The 19,155-nt window shown below is 40.2% G+C and overlaps 2 protein-coding genes across 5 annotated transcripts in view; one reads left to right on the forward strand and one right to left on the reverse strand.

The window, feature by feature from the left end:
- Positions 1 to 19,155, reverse strand: part of LOC147153399 (gamma-aminobutyric acid receptor subunit beta-3-like) — a 67,793-nt gene that overhangs the window by 32,180 nt on the left and 16,458 nt on the right. For 2 of the 4 annotated variants that reach the window (XM_086029220.1, XM_086029227.1), the window contains 3 exons: positions 11,070 to 11,120; positions 9,860 to 9,951; positions 9,661 to 9,728 (listed from right to left, as the gene is read on the reverse strand). In XM_086029220.1, coding sequence (XP_085885346.1) covers positions 9,661 to 9,728; positions 9,860 to 9,951; positions 11,070 to 11,120 — 211 coding nt within the window. Of the gene's footprint in view, positions 1 to 9,660; positions 9,729 to 9,859; positions 9,952 to 10,040; positions 10,469 to 11,069; positions 11,121 to 19,155 lie in introns of those variants that run through there. The other 2 variants (XM_086029236.1, XM_086029244.1) reach the window with 2 other exon arrangements.
- Positions 12,619 to 19,155, forward strand: part of LOC147153400 (gamma-aminobutyric acid receptor subunit alpha-5-like) — a 28,460-nt gene continuing 21,923 nt past the window's right edge. The window contains exons 1-5 of the mRNA XM_086029257.1: positions 12,619 to 12,742; positions 13,153 to 13,228; positions 13,886 to 14,010; positions 15,453 to 15,520; positions 16,270 to 16,490. Coding sequence (XP_085885383.1) covers positions 12,727 to 12,742; positions 13,153 to 13,228; positions 13,886 to 14,010; positions 15,453 to 15,520; positions 16,270 to 16,490 — 506 coding nt within the window. The 5' untranslated portion in view covers positions 12,619 to 12,726. The remainder of the gene's footprint in view (positions 12,743 to 13,152; positions 13,229 to 13,885; positions 14,011 to 15,452; positions 15,521 to 16,269; positions 16,491 to 19,155) is intronic.

The raw sequence follows: 19,155 nt of genomic DNA on the forward strand, positions 1-19,155 counted from the left end.
CACAGGCTACATCGTAGTCATGGTTTCCTCCTTTGGAGGGCCGTTATGACCCCCAAGAAATGATCGCCTCATATCGTTGACGTCAGGCGGAATCCTTGTACCTCCAAAATCATCACTTTTCACAAGACCCGCAAAACACCAGTTTTGTTCAGTCATAAGCAAGACAGCAAGCAATTTTCAACACTGTGACTGTTTGATGATATTTAAACACGTGTGGACTGACCAATAACATAGATTTGTGAAAAAAATCTGACATTTTTCAAATTGTGACATATGAAGTTGATAGAGGTAGATGAATAACTCATTTTGAAATGAGCCAGTTCAAATATTGTACATTTATATTTTGGTTGATTCATATATAACAGACAATCGTGATTTAGGTAATTTAATTACCTGACATTATTCGGTGTGTACTTCCGCCAAGTGTCCAACACTCTGATGAAGGCGGAAGTACACACCGAAACATGTCAGGTAATTAAATTACCGAAATCCCGATTGTCTGTTATATATGAATCAACCATAATATAGATAACAAGGAAGACAAAATCAACTTAATACAACTATTTTACATTTATTTTAGAAGGAGGATCGGTAACATAAAGTGCTTACAATATCTCAATGTTTCGAGACAATTTGCAATTTTGGTATTTTAGCAAGAAGCTCAAAGTCAATGCACATAATTTGCTTTTGTGGCCGGACCGGATCTGGCACCCGGGCCTTGAGTTTAGCACCTATGGTTTTCAGATTATCATTGTGCTCAATCAAAATAATACATTGGCAAACATCTGCTTTTATTTTGGAAAACTATGATCACCATTTTGCCTATTTTCTGACATGGTCCAAACCAGTAACTGAATCATAAAATAATTATTAGTTAGTGTATTTTATGCACTGTCCACTTGAAAGAAATGTCCATTTTTTTAATAAAGGGATGGACATTAAAACATGTTTTTTAAAATTCTGATTTCTTGATTGAAGGACAAAATAATATCAGATCAATCAACTATTAAAATAATCATTAGTTGCAGCACTATATGTTATTATTAATTCATGATATTCATTAAGATGAAGACACTGAGGATATTAATGATTTCTCACACTAATTAGGAAAGAGATAAACATCAATATGCAACACTTTTTCTATAAGTCTCTGCCAATGTACTAGGGCTGTGTAATATGGCCCAAAATTCATGTCACGGTATCAATTGCATCCCATCACGGTAACGGTATACAGGTATATCATGATGTAAAATAAAGGTTAACAAACATTTTCAATTTATAATAATTTAATAAATTACTAATTTCTAGGTAGTTTTAATCATATAGTCCATTACAAATGTTAAATTGGTAAAATAAATCATGTTGATACAAATATTCATTAGGATATCATTTATTATGCAAATCTCAAGTCAGAATTAAAGTATTTTCTGGCGTAAAATAGGGCAAGCAAAAAACAATACAGCTGATATTTTAAATGAAAACACTGTTCAACAGTCTTTGAGTTTTAACCACACTCCCGTCGTCGCTACATTACAGTTGGATATCATTATTTTAGGACCGCCAGACCTTCTTCTTCTGCAGCGGTGCAGCGGTGTTAGCCAATCGGCGTCGAGAACATACTACTTACAACGTCACACGCATTCGCAGCACAAGCAATGTATCAACTCGGTTGAAGAACCACGCCTCGTACTGATGTCCACAATCGTTTTATTGCTCGTCCATTATGGAACACCGTGAAAACGAAAGCAGAGATATATTCCATAGTATTTACAATCAATATTTGCAATCATCTCTTTGACTCAAACATTGAAAGAATAAACAAAATATAACATGCCATGTGAGCCTGTTAAACCAGTGGAAGATATATGGAAGATAATAAAAGTCCATTTCACAACATTATGCTCTCGTCTCTCTCTCCAGCAATCTCTCTCTGTCTGACCCTTCATTCGGCATTTGTGACCCACACCGTTCACAAAATATTCTTAAAATAAATCATCTCAAGATTTAATAGAAAACCATAACCATAAAGGTTGATATACAAATAAGTACACATACAGTACATCAAATATTAGATTCATCATCTGTCAGTACATTGAGATCAACAAGGAGGTTTTTTTTGCCTATTCTTTATATTTGCAGCCATCACTTTTTCCAACAGCATGTGGCCTCTTGAGGCCAATTACATTCCATCTGTCTGGAAGTAGGATAGTGGATGAAAGACATGCGTGTATATTAAGACACACTGTAGAGAAACGATCTGCGAGACCTATATTCAGTAGGATAATGACGGTGGCACAGTTAGGGCCTACACTGGACGATATACAGTACAGTCGTTACCTTGCTAACGGTATAAGCTTATTTGTAACCAAATGAAGCAAATGCCATACAAGCCAGACAAGCCAAAAAGAAGCAAAAACAAACAACAAACAAAGTCAGGGTGCAAGACAAACAACTAACTAGTAGGAACAAAAGACTGACAGCAAGAACATTTGGAGAATGGGAGATGTTTTCAGTGCTCCACGATGAATCGCTCTCTCTTTCGCCCACATGCAGCCGTGGGATGACTCGCTTGTTCAGCCTGTTATTGTAACTTGGTGTTGACCGTTTGCCCACGGGAGGGTCTGTAAATTAATTTCCTCTAAAACGGGAGCTGGTACAAGCGATGGGATCAGAGGTTTTGATCACTCTTTATGACATCAAATCCTGGCTGTTCACCTAAGACATTACAGTTAGCATGTGGAGAGTAAAAACCTTTTCTGAGAGGATGTTAAAATTTATTTTATTTTTCATTCCTGCGCTGCGTCTACTAGATGATGAGTAAGCAGATTGGTATATCGTATGTGTAGGTGGATGTGTGAGCAGTAATTCAGTTTTACGTAATCCTTTTCACCAATGAACCAATGTGAGGAAGACGTAAACCACTTGGTGGAGGTTAGGATTTTAGATTCAGGAAATACAGTGGGAGTTTGAATGGCCCTGTAGTCGTACAATTAGGTAGTCAACCAAAACGTTTGCGTCAAAGGACTTGGAAATGCTGTCAAGCCTGAAGTCCTGCAAGAACCCACTGTACCGAAGGGTTAACTCTGGATGTGTGCTTGTCTTTGTCTTTGGCTTTTTTGACAGTGCGAGAGTAAGAGTAAGATTTCATTTCAAGATTCATTTCAGATTATTTTACTGGTATTTGTCTTTAGGTCTTTAAATGGTCTCCCAACCACCTTACCCTCTCATTTCAATTATTTTCTCTCGAGGGGTCTTAATTTTACTTTGAACTAGGGGTGGGCGATATGACAATATTAGATCGTTAAGCAGTTTAACGGGTTCACGATCTCATAAAGCCGAAAGATCGTTTGATCGTCTACATCAATCAATCAATCAATCACATTTTATTTATATAGCACTTTTCATACATAAAAATGCAACTCAAAGTGCTTTAAAACATTCAAAGCAAAACATAGAATTATCTTCAATCAAAAGAAAAGATAAATTATTTAAAAGTTGTTGAAAGCCAAACTAAAAAGGTGTGTCTTGAGCTTCCTCTTAAAAATATCAACAGTCTTTGCAGACCTGACATCCTCTGGCAGGCTATTCCAAAGGTGAGGACCAAAACGGCTGAATGCAGCCTCGCCATGCATTTTGGTCCTCACCCTTGGAATAAATAAAAGGCAGGCGCCAGAGGACCTCAGGATCCGTGAGGGCTGGTATGATAAAAGCAAATCAGATAAATAAAATGGCCCAAGACCATTAAACCATTTATAAACTAATAAAAGTACTTTAAATGGCACATTCTAAACAGTTTAGCTCTATGGCGGCGCAAAGCCGCTGAGGCGTATACCCAAACAACCCATCACGGCACGCGCAGTGCACCGTACGTGACACTCCCCGCCTCCCTGTTTGTTTGTATAGCGGGGAGCTATAGCGGAAGGTCACCACGAAGCAGAGTTGGTCCCGAAAAGAAACTCCACATCCACAGTGTCGATTTGGTTTGGCTTTTCCTCAGAGTAGAAGGTGCAAAACCAGTTGTTTGCAAAGTTTGCAGAGACTCGGTTCGGACATCAGCGCCGACAGCCAAAGCAAATGGAGATCAGGACATTGGTAGCCGGAGGCAGCCGCTAGCTCCAAGCTAATGCAACCCATGGTAACACAGTCATTTAACAAGAGCACTCCATATGAAAAAACAAGCAAGCAGTGTAAAGAAGTAACTGAGGCAGTGACTTATTACATTGCTGAAGACATGATTCCCATTAAAACTGTGGAAAACGAGGGGTTTGAAAGACTCTTCAAAGTACTAGACCTGTGTTACGAGCTGTGGTTTACATTATGTTACCTTTTATCTTTACATTCACTGCACATTTTGATAAAAATTGTCACTATTCAAATTAAAACCTGTTCAGAAAGCTTTGATGACTTAAAATGTCATTTTTTTTCTTTTAGCGTTTTATACATATTTTAAATATGTTTTATATGTTTAACAGAATAAAATGGTCAGAAAGGTGTAAGTTAGTCTTAAAAAATCGATGTAAAAAAAGAATCATGATAAAATCGTGATCGTGATTTTATTTTTAAAAGATCGTGGTCTGATATTTTTGCCAGACCGCCCACCCCTACTTTGAACACTTCCAAAACTTGTACTAGTATAAAGTAATATTTGTTTTATTCCTAGTGGCCTGGTCTGAGCTCATAAACGCCCAATTATGAATCTATACTCTAAAAACAGTTGGGTTAAAAATAACACAATTTTGGGTCAAAAAAGGGCCGATCCACTACTTGGGTCAATTTGAGCCAGCTTTCTGGATTGTTTTCTGCAAAAACAACAGCAAAAATTGGTAGTTTTGTACAAAAAGAACCGCAAAACTGGGCTGTTTTGTACAAAACAACGCAAGAAGGTGGGTAAAATTGACCCAATGTGTGGATTGGTCCGTTTTCGGCCCAAAATTGAGTTATTTTTAACCCAACTGTTTTAGATACTGTCTTATGTTGCATGATAAAATGCTAGCTCAAGTGAAGTTGCACAAAGGCTGTTAAAGCCTTTTGATTCAATGCCTAACTTTTTTTGAAACGAAAAATGCTAAGTGTAAGTTTAAATTTATAATATTTTTGAAATCACCCCACTGAAAATGTTTTTGATTGTATAACAAAGGAAACTAATCGGTTGTTCGTTATTAAGTGAAACATATGGACTTGAAGTAAGTATCATTTATCCGAATACATGATTATACTATAGAACTTTCAGCAGGATACTCAAATTCTAAAATGTTCTATTCCTGCAGCCCTACATTGTTTCATTGTTTAATAAAATCCCTGCTTCAGGTGCCTGTGATTAACCTGCAAAAAAACTGCTCTTCAAAATTACTAATTTGCTCCTCAAATTAAGTCATTCATTAGCAAAATTGCTCCTCAAAGAAAAACAAGTTATTTCCAGCCTTGTATATGCACACTTAAATTTACAGAAGTAACATTCAAAAGAGTGACAGATGATTTTCAGGTCGTATTTTCATTTGCTTACTGTAATCACTGCATCAGCAGGTTCCCTAAATCTATTTTGCCAGGCTTTGATCTTATCCCCACATGCCCCCGGTGCACCCCAAGCAAATTTCTGAGGTAATTAGTACGCTTATCTCGGCCCTTTTCACATCTGCTCGATGAGGAGCTTGTACCCTCGTAAAGGGCAGTGGGAAAGCGACATCGGCGTACCAGCTGTGCCAGATGCTCTCACTGTGCTGTTTTCTTTTTCAATAAATATTTACATCCCACAGCTCTCTCCCTCTCGCTCTCTCCTCCTATATTTCTTGCACTCTCGATTTTCTGCCAGACTTGATTCGATCTGCAGTTCATTTAATCAACATAGGGCAGAATTGCAAATAAGGAAAATGTCTAGAGAATATATTCTCACTGGCCACACACTTGATTAGTTATGCCCAATGAGATCCAAAACAGCTGTATCAAAAGATGCCTCACGTTCTGAACTGCATTTATTAATTTGACTTTCCTATTTAGCAAAATAATCTATCCCAAAGATTAGAAACCTTAGGCAAATGCAGTTCAGTTTTCCACAAAAAAAATTCCAACTATAGTAGTATTTAAGTTTTTGCCGAATGTATACCTCTGTAAATGAGTCAATCCAAACTGAGGGTTATTATTTTAGCAAACTATGGCCAATCTGAATCCTGTGCTTTTCAGTATATTCAGTGTGTATTACAAGTTTTTGCACTGTGGGCGGAAGCCGGAGTACCTGGAGACAACCCACACATGCGCAAGGAGTTAGTTAAACTGTGCACCTGTGCCTCATGTTGAAGGGACATGATTTTGCTCTTCTTTTGTCAAACAGGTGTTTATTGTTTATGTGATTGTTGTCGTAGGCGGACTTCGCAATAGTGTGGAACTGCGGTACATGACGGCCTTCCAATGTGTAGCTCAACAAGGTAGTCAAAATATTATAAACAGCTCTCATATTCACACCCACTGAATATTCATGCTGCTCTAATGATGTTAACCAAACTGAGCATTATTATGTTTGTAAAGGCAGAGAGCCTGATTGTGGAGGTGTACCATATGAACAAAAGGAATGAAGGAACTACAAGTGATATCCGCATCACCACTAACTATATTCGTTGACATTTACAATAGTTTCTGCTCAAACGTTTTAGAGTCAAATTGTAGTCCTGTTATTTATTTTTTTTCATGGCAAAGCGGTACACGTTTGGATAATTTCTGAACGTTAAGGACCAGTTTGTGAATAGTTCCCCGGGCCTCTCTGTTTGGCTGGTGAAGTGGATTTCGTTTTTAGAATTGTACACAAGCAACACCACTAACTATAGTCTTTGACATTTACAATAGTTTCTGCTGAAATGTTTTAGAGTCAAATTGTAGTCCTGTTATTTATTTATTTTTTTCATGGCAAAGCGGTACACGTTTGGATAATTTCTGAACGTTAAGGACCAGTTTGTGAATAGTGCCCCCGGGCCTCTCTGTTTGGCTGGTGAAGTGGATTTAGTTTCTAGAATTGTACACAAGCAAGTCGGGGAAAGTGACCATTTTGAAAGGCTTTACTCCAGGGAAGGCACTGAAAGCTGTGACTGCGCTGCTGGCTGGATAAAGCATGACAGTGTCACAGTCATTATTTCTTTCCCTCTTATGAACCTTCACCTAATTTATGGCAAGGGCATTTTTTTAATGGGTAAAGAGGGAATGTGTTGAAAATGAGAGCAATTTATGCACCGCAGCAAGAAGCATGTAACTCAAAAAGAAGTATTATGATAAATCATAGTACTGATATATAACTCCTATAATAATAATGAAGCTAAATTGCATTATTAAACAACTGAAGTAAGCAAAACATTCACGTGTCCCCGTCTGATTGATTAGTAGTCCAGTTATTCCCTGGACAAATTCTCATGAATCAGAAGCGATAACTGGGTAATGTTGGCTTCGGACCCCAGTGAGATAAAGTGAGATATCGACTGAGTCTAATCCGCTCATAAATCCCAGAAACACTATTTATCAGAAGAAATTAGTGGCACATAAATGTAATCTCACTGGATGCAGAGGTGGCTATAGGAGTGAATGGTTGAAGGAGGCAAGCCAGCAATCACCTGGTGAAGTAATCATCAAGTCGTTAGTATTGATCAGCGGCCACCCACACATATGTCCCTTTACGCTCCAGCACATAACAAAGATGCAATGGTGTGATGTGCTTTAGTGAAGCAATCGTTTCAGAAACTCAAGGGCCCAGGAGCTGGACAACTGAGCTTCCATCTGCTGCACACATGCAACAGCCCTTATAAATGATAACTGGGCTTTCACTTGAATAGTGCTTTTCTACCTGAGGTACTTAAAGTGCATTAACACTTTTTCCTCATTTACCTCCTAATGACACAGCATCAGGTGCAACTCGGGTGTTAAGTATCTTGCTCAAGGACACTTCGACATAGTCAAAATGGCCAGGGATTGAACCCCCACGCTCCGGTTTGGGAGACGACCACTCTACCACTGAGCCATGCTGGCCCACAATGTGTCAGTGCTGATATCGTTTATTGCATGTAATTTTCTAAAGCTGATCTCGAACCAAATGATCTTGATGAAGTCTTTCAATTCAGACAAACAGTCTGCAAAACCAGTCGATGGTGCAAGACGGTGCTGATGCAATTTCGGTCATTGTCTGCAAATGTTTTCGGAGCAGCCTCAAATGTTAAAGAAGAAGAAAAGTACGCACAATACTGTCTCAGCACAGACAAGAAGCATCGCCTCATTAGTGCAGCCAGTCGGAATTGTCTGATAGATTTCAGCTGAGTAGGCACCTGAGAGGATGCTCCTATACACTGTTAACTTAAGCTCAAGAGGTCAACAAGCAGCACCAAGTGTGGCTTCGGTGATTGCAAAGGTTAATAAGACTGGAATGCTCCATGTAGCATTATTTTGTCACGGACAAAATTGTTATGAATGTAAATCAAAACTAATGTACACCATAAGGATATGTGTTGGACTTCATGTTCTTGGTACAAAAGTAAATCTTCCCAAGCTGTAATACTGTCTATGTCTGTCAGTGTCCCAAAAGACGACCTAGAACCACAACAGAGTTAGGTTCCCTAATTCTGCTCCTTGAGCCTTGTGTGTGTGTGTACGCGTGTGTGTGTGTGTGTGTGTGTGGGGGGGGGGTCTTGGTGCAGGTGCTGGGACCAGGTGCAAGCAAATACCATCAGCAGCATACTTAAGCTGGTCCCAACCACCGCCTTGCTGCCTTGATCAACACTCCAGCACTCTAAAAATAGTTGGGTTAAAAATAACACAATTTTGAGTCAAAAAAGGACCGATCCACTTCTTCGGTCAATTTGACTCAACTTTCTGGGTTGTTTTGCAGGAAAAAAAAACAAAAATGGGTAGTTTTGTACAAAATGACCCCCAAAACTGGGTTGTTATGTACAAAACAACGCAAGGTAGGTAAAATTGACCCAATTAGTGCATTGGACCATTTTTGAGCCAAAATTGTGTTATTTTTAACCCAACTACATTTTTAGAGTGCTCAATTCAGAGTTTGTGCATCCAGCCACTATCATGAGCTCTCGCAAGTAGTTCCAGAATTTTGAACCTGTTTGTGTATGACTTCTCAGATTACCTTGCACTCAGCCTGCCAACCCTGTGCTGTGGACTGCGCCTGTTACAAAGACAACTCATGGATTCACTTAATGATCTGCACCTTCATCTTTGATTCAATAAACACATCATTGTATTTCTCAAGTCGTCTCAGGTCTCTGCTATCGGGCTCTCGACACACCCAGACCCTTGACAAACCATAGCCTCAACCCTCATCAAGCTCCCTATATTCCATGCCCACACCTACAAGGGATGAAAATATCCATCCCGGCAATTGCATTATCGCCGGATTTGGCTCACAGAGCTTAAGTTTGAACCTATTTGTTCCCGTAGCTACAATGATATACTGCGAGTGCAGGCATTCAAATGCTCAGTGCCAAGAAAACCATCCAATCTGCTACACGTCACACAGTGTAATGGGCTGAAAGGCAAACCTTGATTTACACTGGCATCCGTCACCACTACCAGCAACATTTGTAATTACCAGTGCCATTGCATTTGTGTTTCAGAGCAGGAGAAGCATTGTTTGATGTAAACACAAGCAAGCAGCATTTATGATGTAAATCCACTCACCATGTTGACTTCAGACACCATATCTATGCTGGCCACATCTATGCTCATCCCGACTGCTACTGGGGCCCCTGGAAGAGGTTCGACAGCTCGTTATTATGCATGTAGTCCTAAACCCCTACACCTGACCACAACACACTTAATGCCGCCCCCCAAAATAAAAATAAATAAATAAATAAAAATCAAGGTGCTGGCTGAATACCTCCAAAGTCTGGCCTCAGTCGAATGTCGTACCCGTTCAGGAGTTTATCCACCGTCTCCTTCACAAATGACATGTTACCAGGCTCGTTGACACTGAAACGACAAAAGATCTTCACCGTGACTCGCTCATCATGCAAACCTGGCCAGTAACCTTGACTTAGCGACACGGCGCGAGAGCTCACCTTTTGGCGCAACACACTATGGAGCCGACCACCAGTGCGGACAAGACGCGCAATTGGCGAGCCTTGCGCAAAGTCAACATGTTTACAAATACGACAGCAACAGCAGCGTAATAATCTCCTCGATCAACAGTCTTTCAAATCACAGTCAAATCCATTGATTAGCCATGGGAAAAGTCGGCTGGAGAAAGGGGGCGCGCGCTTCGACTCAACAGCTCATACGTGAAATATGGAGCGACATGGTTTGCCCGTCCAGCACTGGTTGTCGATCTGGTCTGACTGAGCAGGAGCTTCGAGCATTCAGGAGCGCATATTGATGAGGAGGGTGGAGGAGAACGCTGTTGCCGCCGTTGGTGCTGATGATGCTGGCGGCGGTGAAGGCACTCGATCGTCTGGTTCAAATGAGAGACGGAGCCCAACACTTGCACGCTGCAAGAAATGCCCACCAGTAGCACCAACAGGGGCGTTTCTGTTATTTAGCATGTCTGTTACCCACATCAATTGTTTCCTCTTTAAACCCTTTCCGCTTGCTATTTTCTCCCAGCCATTAAGTCCAAGCTAATTTCTGAAAGACTATACATCATTCCTGATGTTGTGTGACTGTGTTATTTGGTTGATAAACCTGATGAGATTTTCGACTAATTTGTCTTCTTGTGACAAATCTTAACATCGTCATTGAGATTCATGGCTTCAGCATGTCTTCTACGCAGAACTTACAAGTTCCTTTTTCCCCACAATGTTTTTTTTTTTTCTTGACACTTTTTACAGCGTTCCTCACCATCTGCAACACCCCCTCCCCTTTATCGCCTCAAAAATGGTAAGACTCAAAAACAATCCGTGCTAGGGGGGTTCTGGCTGAATTAATCAACCTAATTGATCGATGCTTGTGATTTCTGCCTGGGTTGATTCATTATCTTGGCTTTAGTCTATATAATCAATTATTTAGGGTGTAAAGTGCAGAATTCCGATGGTCAGCCAGGGTGGTTTGGAAGAAGGGTAGTGGGTGGGGTTTATGGTTTTGGACCTGCTTACCTGCTTGTGTCATAGATGGCGAACAACTTCTTATTTCCGTCAACGGCATCCCTGAAAAACAGTTCAAACACACGAATTAAGGAGATCTTGTGAAGCTTTTTAACTATTGGCTAGATTAACCATTCAACTGGGGGTATGTCCACGTATCAATTTATAGTATTTTTTTTTTGGTTCAATTACGATGTAATTAAGTTTTAGACAGCATATTGTTTTGGTCGAGTCTTCCTGTAGACATCATTAAGTCTAAAAGGCGGCAACAAGTACAGTATGCAAGAATATGTTTTTTTAATTTCCCCGCACTCACAAAAATAAATAAATAAAACTATAACCTCCCTCTGTCTCCCCTCCCCTCTCTCTCTCCCAACCAATGGTCACTTCACAGGAGCTGTCCATTGCCCACACGGTGCTGATCGCCCCCAGCGAACCCCCCACCACCACCCCCGCACCCAGAGGAAACAGGCGCGTGTTCCTCTCAGTCTCTATTTATCCTATACTTCTGAAGGTGAACTGCAGGAGAATACATTTCAAACACTAAACCGTATTAAATGAATCATGGAACGCGGGTACCCTCTTATGGCAACCATCAGGATGAGTTGACTTTGAGTTATTTCAGTGAGAGATGAGGATCAATGGACTTTTTTCCAGACAGCTCTAATACCACCCAGAAAATACACAAAGTAATTAGTTTTAATTATGGAGCGCACAATTAAGCCTTAATGGAATGCACGTAAATGAAATATTTTCCACATGTTTAGTAGGCCTATGTAGCCTAACATTTTAGTTAGAGTTTTTAGTTATTAGGCGTACCATTAAATTCATGCAAATTAAAATAATTATATTTCCCTCTTCACATTGTGAGAAGAAGAAGAGGTTTTGAACTTTACATGTTACAGACCAAAGCGAAGATGTTGAAATGAATAGTTAATCTATTGAAGATAAATCATTCATCTGAGACGGATACTGTATCCGTTATACTCGCTCATCAGCAAACGTTCATTTATGTGAAATATTAAAATACATACATTTAGTTTTATTTTAAATGAACACATTCTCTAACTAATTTGCATAAGGCCAATTAAAGCATTTCATTTTAAGGTTTCGAACATCTACTCTTTGAATATGTGCCCCCTCCTTTGCGTTCACTCCCACCAATTGGAAGTCGCTTTTTGTGATCAAATTATTGACCTCCATTGCAGCACTTTTATTTCTTGTCCACCACTGGCGTCATACCGAACGGCACGACACTTAGTTGGAGTCACTCCGATGTTCTCGGAGAAGAGAGCGCCTGAGTGATGCTGCAGCAGCACCTCTGGAGGTGAAGCGTGAGCAGAGTGTGACGCGCACGCGAGAGAAATGTAGTCATACAACTCCAACAACGTCTGACAAGCAGCGAGAGGAAGGAGCGGAGAGAGAGAGAGAGTGAGTGAGTGAAAGAGAGAGAGAAAGAGAGAGAGAAAGAGACAGAGAGGGGGAGAGAGAAAGAGAGAGAGAGAGAGAGAGAGAGAGAGAGAGGGAGGGAGGGAGGGAGGGAGGAGGGTGTGCAAACAGACGAAAGGGAGACAAGCGACTAGCCCGGGGATTAGGTGACTGGACCGGTGCAGAAGATCCTCATCCCTCCTCAGGGAGAGGAACTGAACAGCCCAAACAGTTGTGAAGGATGGAGCAGCATTCAGGTATTTTCTCTCTGTTTTACTACAATTTGAGTTGCTGTCAAATGCTATGAAAGAGGTTCTGGATTTTGATGAGGTCGCCTAACGAAGAGAGTGGGGCACGGAGAGAGTGTGGTGCATGACTCTGTAGTGAATTCTGTGGATGTGTTACTGGGCACGAGCCGCACAACAGGGCCATGCTGCGGCGAAATGATTCCCCCCCGTTGGTGCATGATGTCCGCCAAGTGTGGCGAGACGTGAAAGAGTTGCAGCCTCACTGAGCACAGGTTTGATAAGTGATTCCTCTGAGTGGGAAACAGTTCATTTAGTTGGCGGGTCCCACCTGATTTTCCAAGCTGTGTTTACACGGTTTGGCGTAATGTTGATTTGAGTGATGCAGTTTCATTTGTTGTTGTTTATGCATGTTCCGGCAGCAAAGAAAGTGAGCAGGATGTCAGCCTGCATGGAGTGGCTTCTACTTACCCTCCTTCTGAGTGGATGCCAAAATGGGTAAACTAAACTAAACTTTAACTCCAGTGCATCACGCCCATGTAAACATCCTTACGCCCCGTGGAGCAACATAGTATAGATTTCCAAAAGCAGCATCTACTATACGGAATTCAATTGTAATACAAAATAATTTGATAAAGGAATCTCTTGGATGTCAGAGAACCTTTTGCTGAGCTTTCCTTTCAGCGCTGCCTCTTTCTTACTGATTGATGACATATCCCTGCTGCACTGTTACACCCTGGCTTAAGTGCACAAGGATCCTTGGCCATGCTGACAGTAAATCACCAGAATAGCCCAATCTAATCAGTGGCTCCTCGAACACCTTCAAATTTGACTCGGTAGCATATTTTCAATTCGGTACTGTTCTACATTATTTTTCATGTAGGCACAGATGAGTGCCGCCCCAAAGAAGACTCCCGTCTTGTAATACTGAATTTGATGAAAGAAACTTTTGAAATAGATTTTTGGCAAAATCTTTACAAGCTGAAGCTTAAATTGTCCCTGCTCGCGCAATGCATGCACTTATAAATTCAACACAACAAGGCTACCCTCTTAGTCAGGCAGTGAATCACATTTAACTACACAACATTTGACATGACTTTAAATAACATAAGGTGGTTAACTGTCAGGTCTTTGACTTCAATTCTCCCCACACAGTGGCTGTCAATCCTCCCCGGAGGCTCAAAAGGAGGTGGCCACCAGCGACAACAGCACAGTGTTCACTAGGATCCTGGACGGGCTTCTTGATGGTTATGACAACAGGCTGCGGCCTGGCCTTGGAGGTTGGAGCATCCATCCATCCATCCATCCATCCATCTGTCCGTCCGTCCGTCCATCCATCCATCCCATCTGAATGTGTCATTTAAAATCAGTTGTAGCCAAAATTCTCTATGTGTACTTCTGAAAGCCTGTTGACATTTTCACTTAGTAATTTTGGGGAAATGCAAAGCACTTGCAAGTGAATGCTTGATTGTGCATGTTAAATGGCGTCAATGATGAGGGAGTGCGTCACTCGCTGCAAGCCCAACCTGAGTGTTCTCATCACAATGTTCGCCTTGGCAACAGGAGCAAACCTTGAGATTTGACACACATTGCCATTTAAAGATATTTTTTTATATGAGGTGCATGAACTGAAAGCTTTTCATTTTCACAGAGCTTGAGCTAACAACACATCAATCTCTTAATGTGCATTGCTCTTCTTTATCCCCCTCGAGTCATTTTATACATGGTATATGTACGAATATACCGTATAGATGTCTCTATATAAAGTGAGGCTGCTTTATACTGAATAGCAAAAGCCCACCATCACTTCCTGGAAACAATTTCTACTCCTAACGAGAGAGTACATAAAGTAAATACAGAGGCAGAAAACATTCAAGGCCTCAGTCCACCACTGGATAACAAGCACCTCTCTCAACGTGACCAGCAATTAGAGCTTGCCACAAACAAAATGAGATGCATTGAGGAGGAATTTGGTGGTCTTAAAGTGCCCCAGATTTTATTATGGCACCACTCTTATGTCAAACACCTCACAGGAAAAAAGTGTACATTTCGGAACACCTGATGAATTCTGTTGCTACAAATGAACCATGTTTATGCTTGAATATTATACAGTTTTTTTTGTAACTAAAAGGAGTTTATTGGCAACCAATGTTTTGTTTTTAATGTGCAAAGGCTTTCTATAACAGCAAACATCAAATTATTATGCAATTGCCATTCAGTCATGTTTTAATTTAAGGCGGCTCAGCTCTAACACTGTATATATTGTAATATATTTTCTTTCAGTTCAGATCCAGCCATTTAGGGGCCATATACTGGCAGATAAAAAAATTTTGTTGAAGCTTATTTCAAATACTAGAGTAAATATGATACTTTTTAAATAATGTTTGACTTTACGCTGAAGTTTGTCAATAGTTGCGAAAACACTTTTGTATTGTGTTTGTGTAAGCCTTGTTTGTGTTGTTTTTATAAAGTACAGCACTGTACTGTACTGTACTGTACTGTATTTGTCTTAATTTTCTACTGCTGCTTTCTATACTTAATTTGTATTAATTGTTTCCAGGAGGGTTTTTTCTTTTTTAGCTAAGTCCTTTAGAAACACAGTTGAATTGGATCCTTCCTTGTTGTATCTTTTGCTCTCCTACAATAAATAAAAAAATAAATATTTCGATAGTGTTCCAAATTTAGGCCCAGTTGTGAAGCTTTTTCCATGTTCCCTCCACAGAGAACGTCACAGAGATCAAGACAGATATTTTTGTCACAAGCTTTGGCCCAGTGTCTGACACAGAAATGGTGAGTTCATCTTCATATAGGTCATATAGTTGTAGTTAAGTTATTCCTGCTGATCCAATTCCCATGATGAAGCTTTAATATCTTGTGGATGGCCCTCTCCAACTTGTTTCAAATGATTCATGCCCTTAATAAGCGGATCTCTTCTGAACTTTAAAGTTCCACATGATGAAGCAAAAAAAGGAGGAGTCTTCTATTATTACATTTTTAATAGGTGCTCTAGTATCCCTAGCGCTCTCTGAAAAAGCAATAATCAGAGACTGATATTGACAAAGGTGTGGATACGTAACGGGTATGCATCACCATCTAGTCTAACGTACCGCATGGGGCTCATTGTAAGGACCAAGAATACATGGATATAAACTGTAAAAACAAATTTTCCAGAGTACAAATTGGTTCCAGCAAATGACAGTGAGACCCTTTAAAGTACGATCTCCTTGTTTCTTCCTCCTGTCCTTGTTTCCTTGAGTGTGTGATTAATTACAGAGCGATTGGGGCCTTTGGTTGGTGTCCCACATCAAGTGTGTGAGCTGTAGGGTTCGTTTTCGTTGATAAAGTACACATAAGTACTTTAGTAGTTTAAAATACACATAAGAGTCCATATTTCACAGGTTCATTTTTCTCCTGTTACTCGCTTCTAGGTTTGATCTTTTCCTATGTCGGTCAGAGTGGATTTAAGAAAGCTAAGAAGAAGGACAGGCTTTAATGTTGTTGGTCCTATTTTTCTCATTCTTTTCGGTGTTTCCTCCCAGGAATACACCATTGATGTGTTCTTCCGTCAGACTTGGAAGGATGAGCGCCTGTGCTTCAAAGGGCCGATGGAGAAGTTGTCCTTGAACAACCTGCTAGCTAGCAATATTTGGACACCTGACACGTTCTTCCTCAATGGCAAGAAGTCCATTGCACACAACATGACCACGCCAAACAAGCTGCTGAGGCTCACTGATGATGGCACTCTGCTTTACACTATGAGGTGGGTCCTAATTCAGATAATGTATCAATAGTGATAGATTCCAAAATAATATCCTAACAAAGAAAAGTTATTGAAATGAAGAGGTCAACTGAAAGAGCTTTGGAAAAAGTAAGAAGAAATTGTTTGAATGATACAACAGTGACATCCAGTGGTTCTATTTGGACCTGCCCTCAACACATTTAGTTAGTGTAGTTAGTTACTACACAGCATATTCATTGATTACTGACTTTCAGGTTTTTTTCTCTTCAAATCTATTCAAATCGATGTTTGCCTATTTCATTGTTAACGATTTTAGTGCCCTGCGTTCGGCTGGCAAATAGTTCAGGTTATAACCCGCCTACTGCCCGTAGACAGCTGTATAGGCTCCAGCATGCCCGCGACCCTCGTGAAGATAAAGCCGTTGTCAAAGCTGCAGTAGTGGTTAATCAAAAGGTGAGAAAAGTATGGTGTATTTATTCATTTAGCTCATTATTTAATGCGCAAATTGAATTAATCAGTTAAAAGTGTTAGAGTCAGTGTGCCCTGATCTGACCATGGGACCAGCTGGAGAGGATCAGCCTACAGACAGGGCCGGCCAGGGAGGAGACCAGCCCACATTATGTTTAGATTTTGAGGACAGTGTAAATGTGAGGGCTGCATGTTAGACCGTGCCCCTTTTCTGCATCTGTCTCGGGTGAGAACGTTCGCGAGGATGGAAAAGCTGTCCAGATCTGATCATTGTATGATTCCTTAACTCCAGAGACGGAAAAGAAAAAAAACAAGCAAATTTATTTGACTTGTGTGAGTCTTTATTTACATTGGATACCTTCTTGAAAAATAAAACGAACACGCATTGACTAAGTAGTTGTTTTATAAATTGCTAATTGGGCTTATGCCCTAGAGACCTGCAAAACATGTGAGTGTGCCACATTTAAAGGAAATAAGAAGAGCTGCTTTGATTAGTGGCCAATGGGGTTGGCTATCTTGGTGTCCGGCGCAAACGGCCCTTTTTGAACACGTCGGCTTGCGCGCGTCTGCGAAATGACCAACACCCTGTCTAGCACGCCTCTAGACAGATTTACACCGCACGCCGCGCTGGATTTGCGTCAGTCACAAAAATAGAGCCCTGAGTGTTCAGGATCAAGAAGGAAAAGAATCATCTTTATTTTTTCATGTATACACACACATAGGCCTACATGAAATGTGACGTCTGCGTATGACCCATCGCAATAGTAGACACAGCAAACACACACTGAAGCAGAAGGCTACTTATTCACATGGAAACTATTTCTCTCTTTTCTCATTACACACTTCATTGGACTCCGTATAACGCCGAAACGATACCTTTAAGTCTGAGCAAAATGCATGAGGACTTGTTTGCAGCCATAGAAGAAAAACTGTGGTCAACACTAGGACCCTATGTCCTAGACATCCAAGCGGAGTTCTTCCCTCCTGTTTTAAGTGTGCTGTGGTTAAACCCTTACTAAAGAAACCAAATCTTGACGTTAACTGTCTTGCAACCTGTCTCAAACCTAACATTTTTTGTCAAAAGGTTTTGAGAAATATTTATTCCAGAATGATCTGTTTGAGCCATTTCAGTCTGACTTTTGTGCATATAATTTGACAGACACCAACAGCTCTAACAAAAAGAGTTAATGATTTACTAATGTCATTACACTGAAAAAAATGCTGTGTATAATTTACTCAATTTTATTTCATCAAGTGGTTGCATGAAATAAAATCATCTGAATCCAGATATTTTTTTTAAGCAGACTATACAACTACAATTATCTGGAAATTGATTATTTTATTTTGTGCAACCACTTGATGAAATAAAATTGCCTAAATGATACACAGAATTTTTTTCAGTGTAGTGACATTGACAAAAATTTTGTAAATTACTCATCATTTTTTTGGTGTAGATTCTGATTCAACATCTGCTCCTCTATTAGTGGATCTCAGTGCTGCTTTGGCATTGTTGATCATCGCATTGTATTGGACATGCTTGAGAATTATTTTGATATCACAGGACTGGGGCTTGTTTGGGTTCTTATTTGTCCAGGAGATCTAAATGTGTGGGTTTTTTTTGTTTTTTTTTGTTTTAAATAACAATGTGTTGTCTTTTTCGTGCCCAGTTGAACATGGGGTCCCACAGGGCTCTGTCCTTGGCTCACTGCTTATTTTCCTATTATATCTAGCACCATGGGATCAAATTATGTGCTCTTTTGGTGTTACATTTCATTGTTACGCTGAAGGCGTGCAATTAAGTATGCCAGCTACTATAGGAATTGGGTTCGCCGTTTTGTTTGGCCGCTGTGAGGTCCTGGTTATCGTCAATTTTTTTACTTCAAACCCAGTAAAGACTGAAATGATAATGAATGGCCTGTTAAAACATATGAACAATTTTAAATCTTTTACCCTGTATAAGGATACGGATAAGGTAAAAAATGTTGGGGTTTTATTTGATCAAACCTATTTGAGGGCTTTTGTTTGATCAAACTCATTTGATGGCCGTATAAAAGAGGCACCACTGTGGCTTTTTTCCATCTTGGGTAAATTGCTAAAACCAATCCTCACAATAAAAGATGTTGACATTTTAAGTCATGCTTTTGTAACTTCTAGTCTGGATAATAGCAGTGCTCGTTAATCTGGTTCACCTAAAAAAAGTGTCAGAGGTCTGCAGCTT

Source organism: Filicampus tigris, chromosome 1, assembly GCF_054856515.1.
Source record: "Filicampus tigris isolate MCC_2025a chromosome 1, RoL_Ftig_1.0, whole genome shotgun sequence".
NCBI lineage: Eukaryota > Metazoa > Chordata > Actinopteri > Syngnathiformes > Syngnathidae > Filicampus > Filicampus tigris.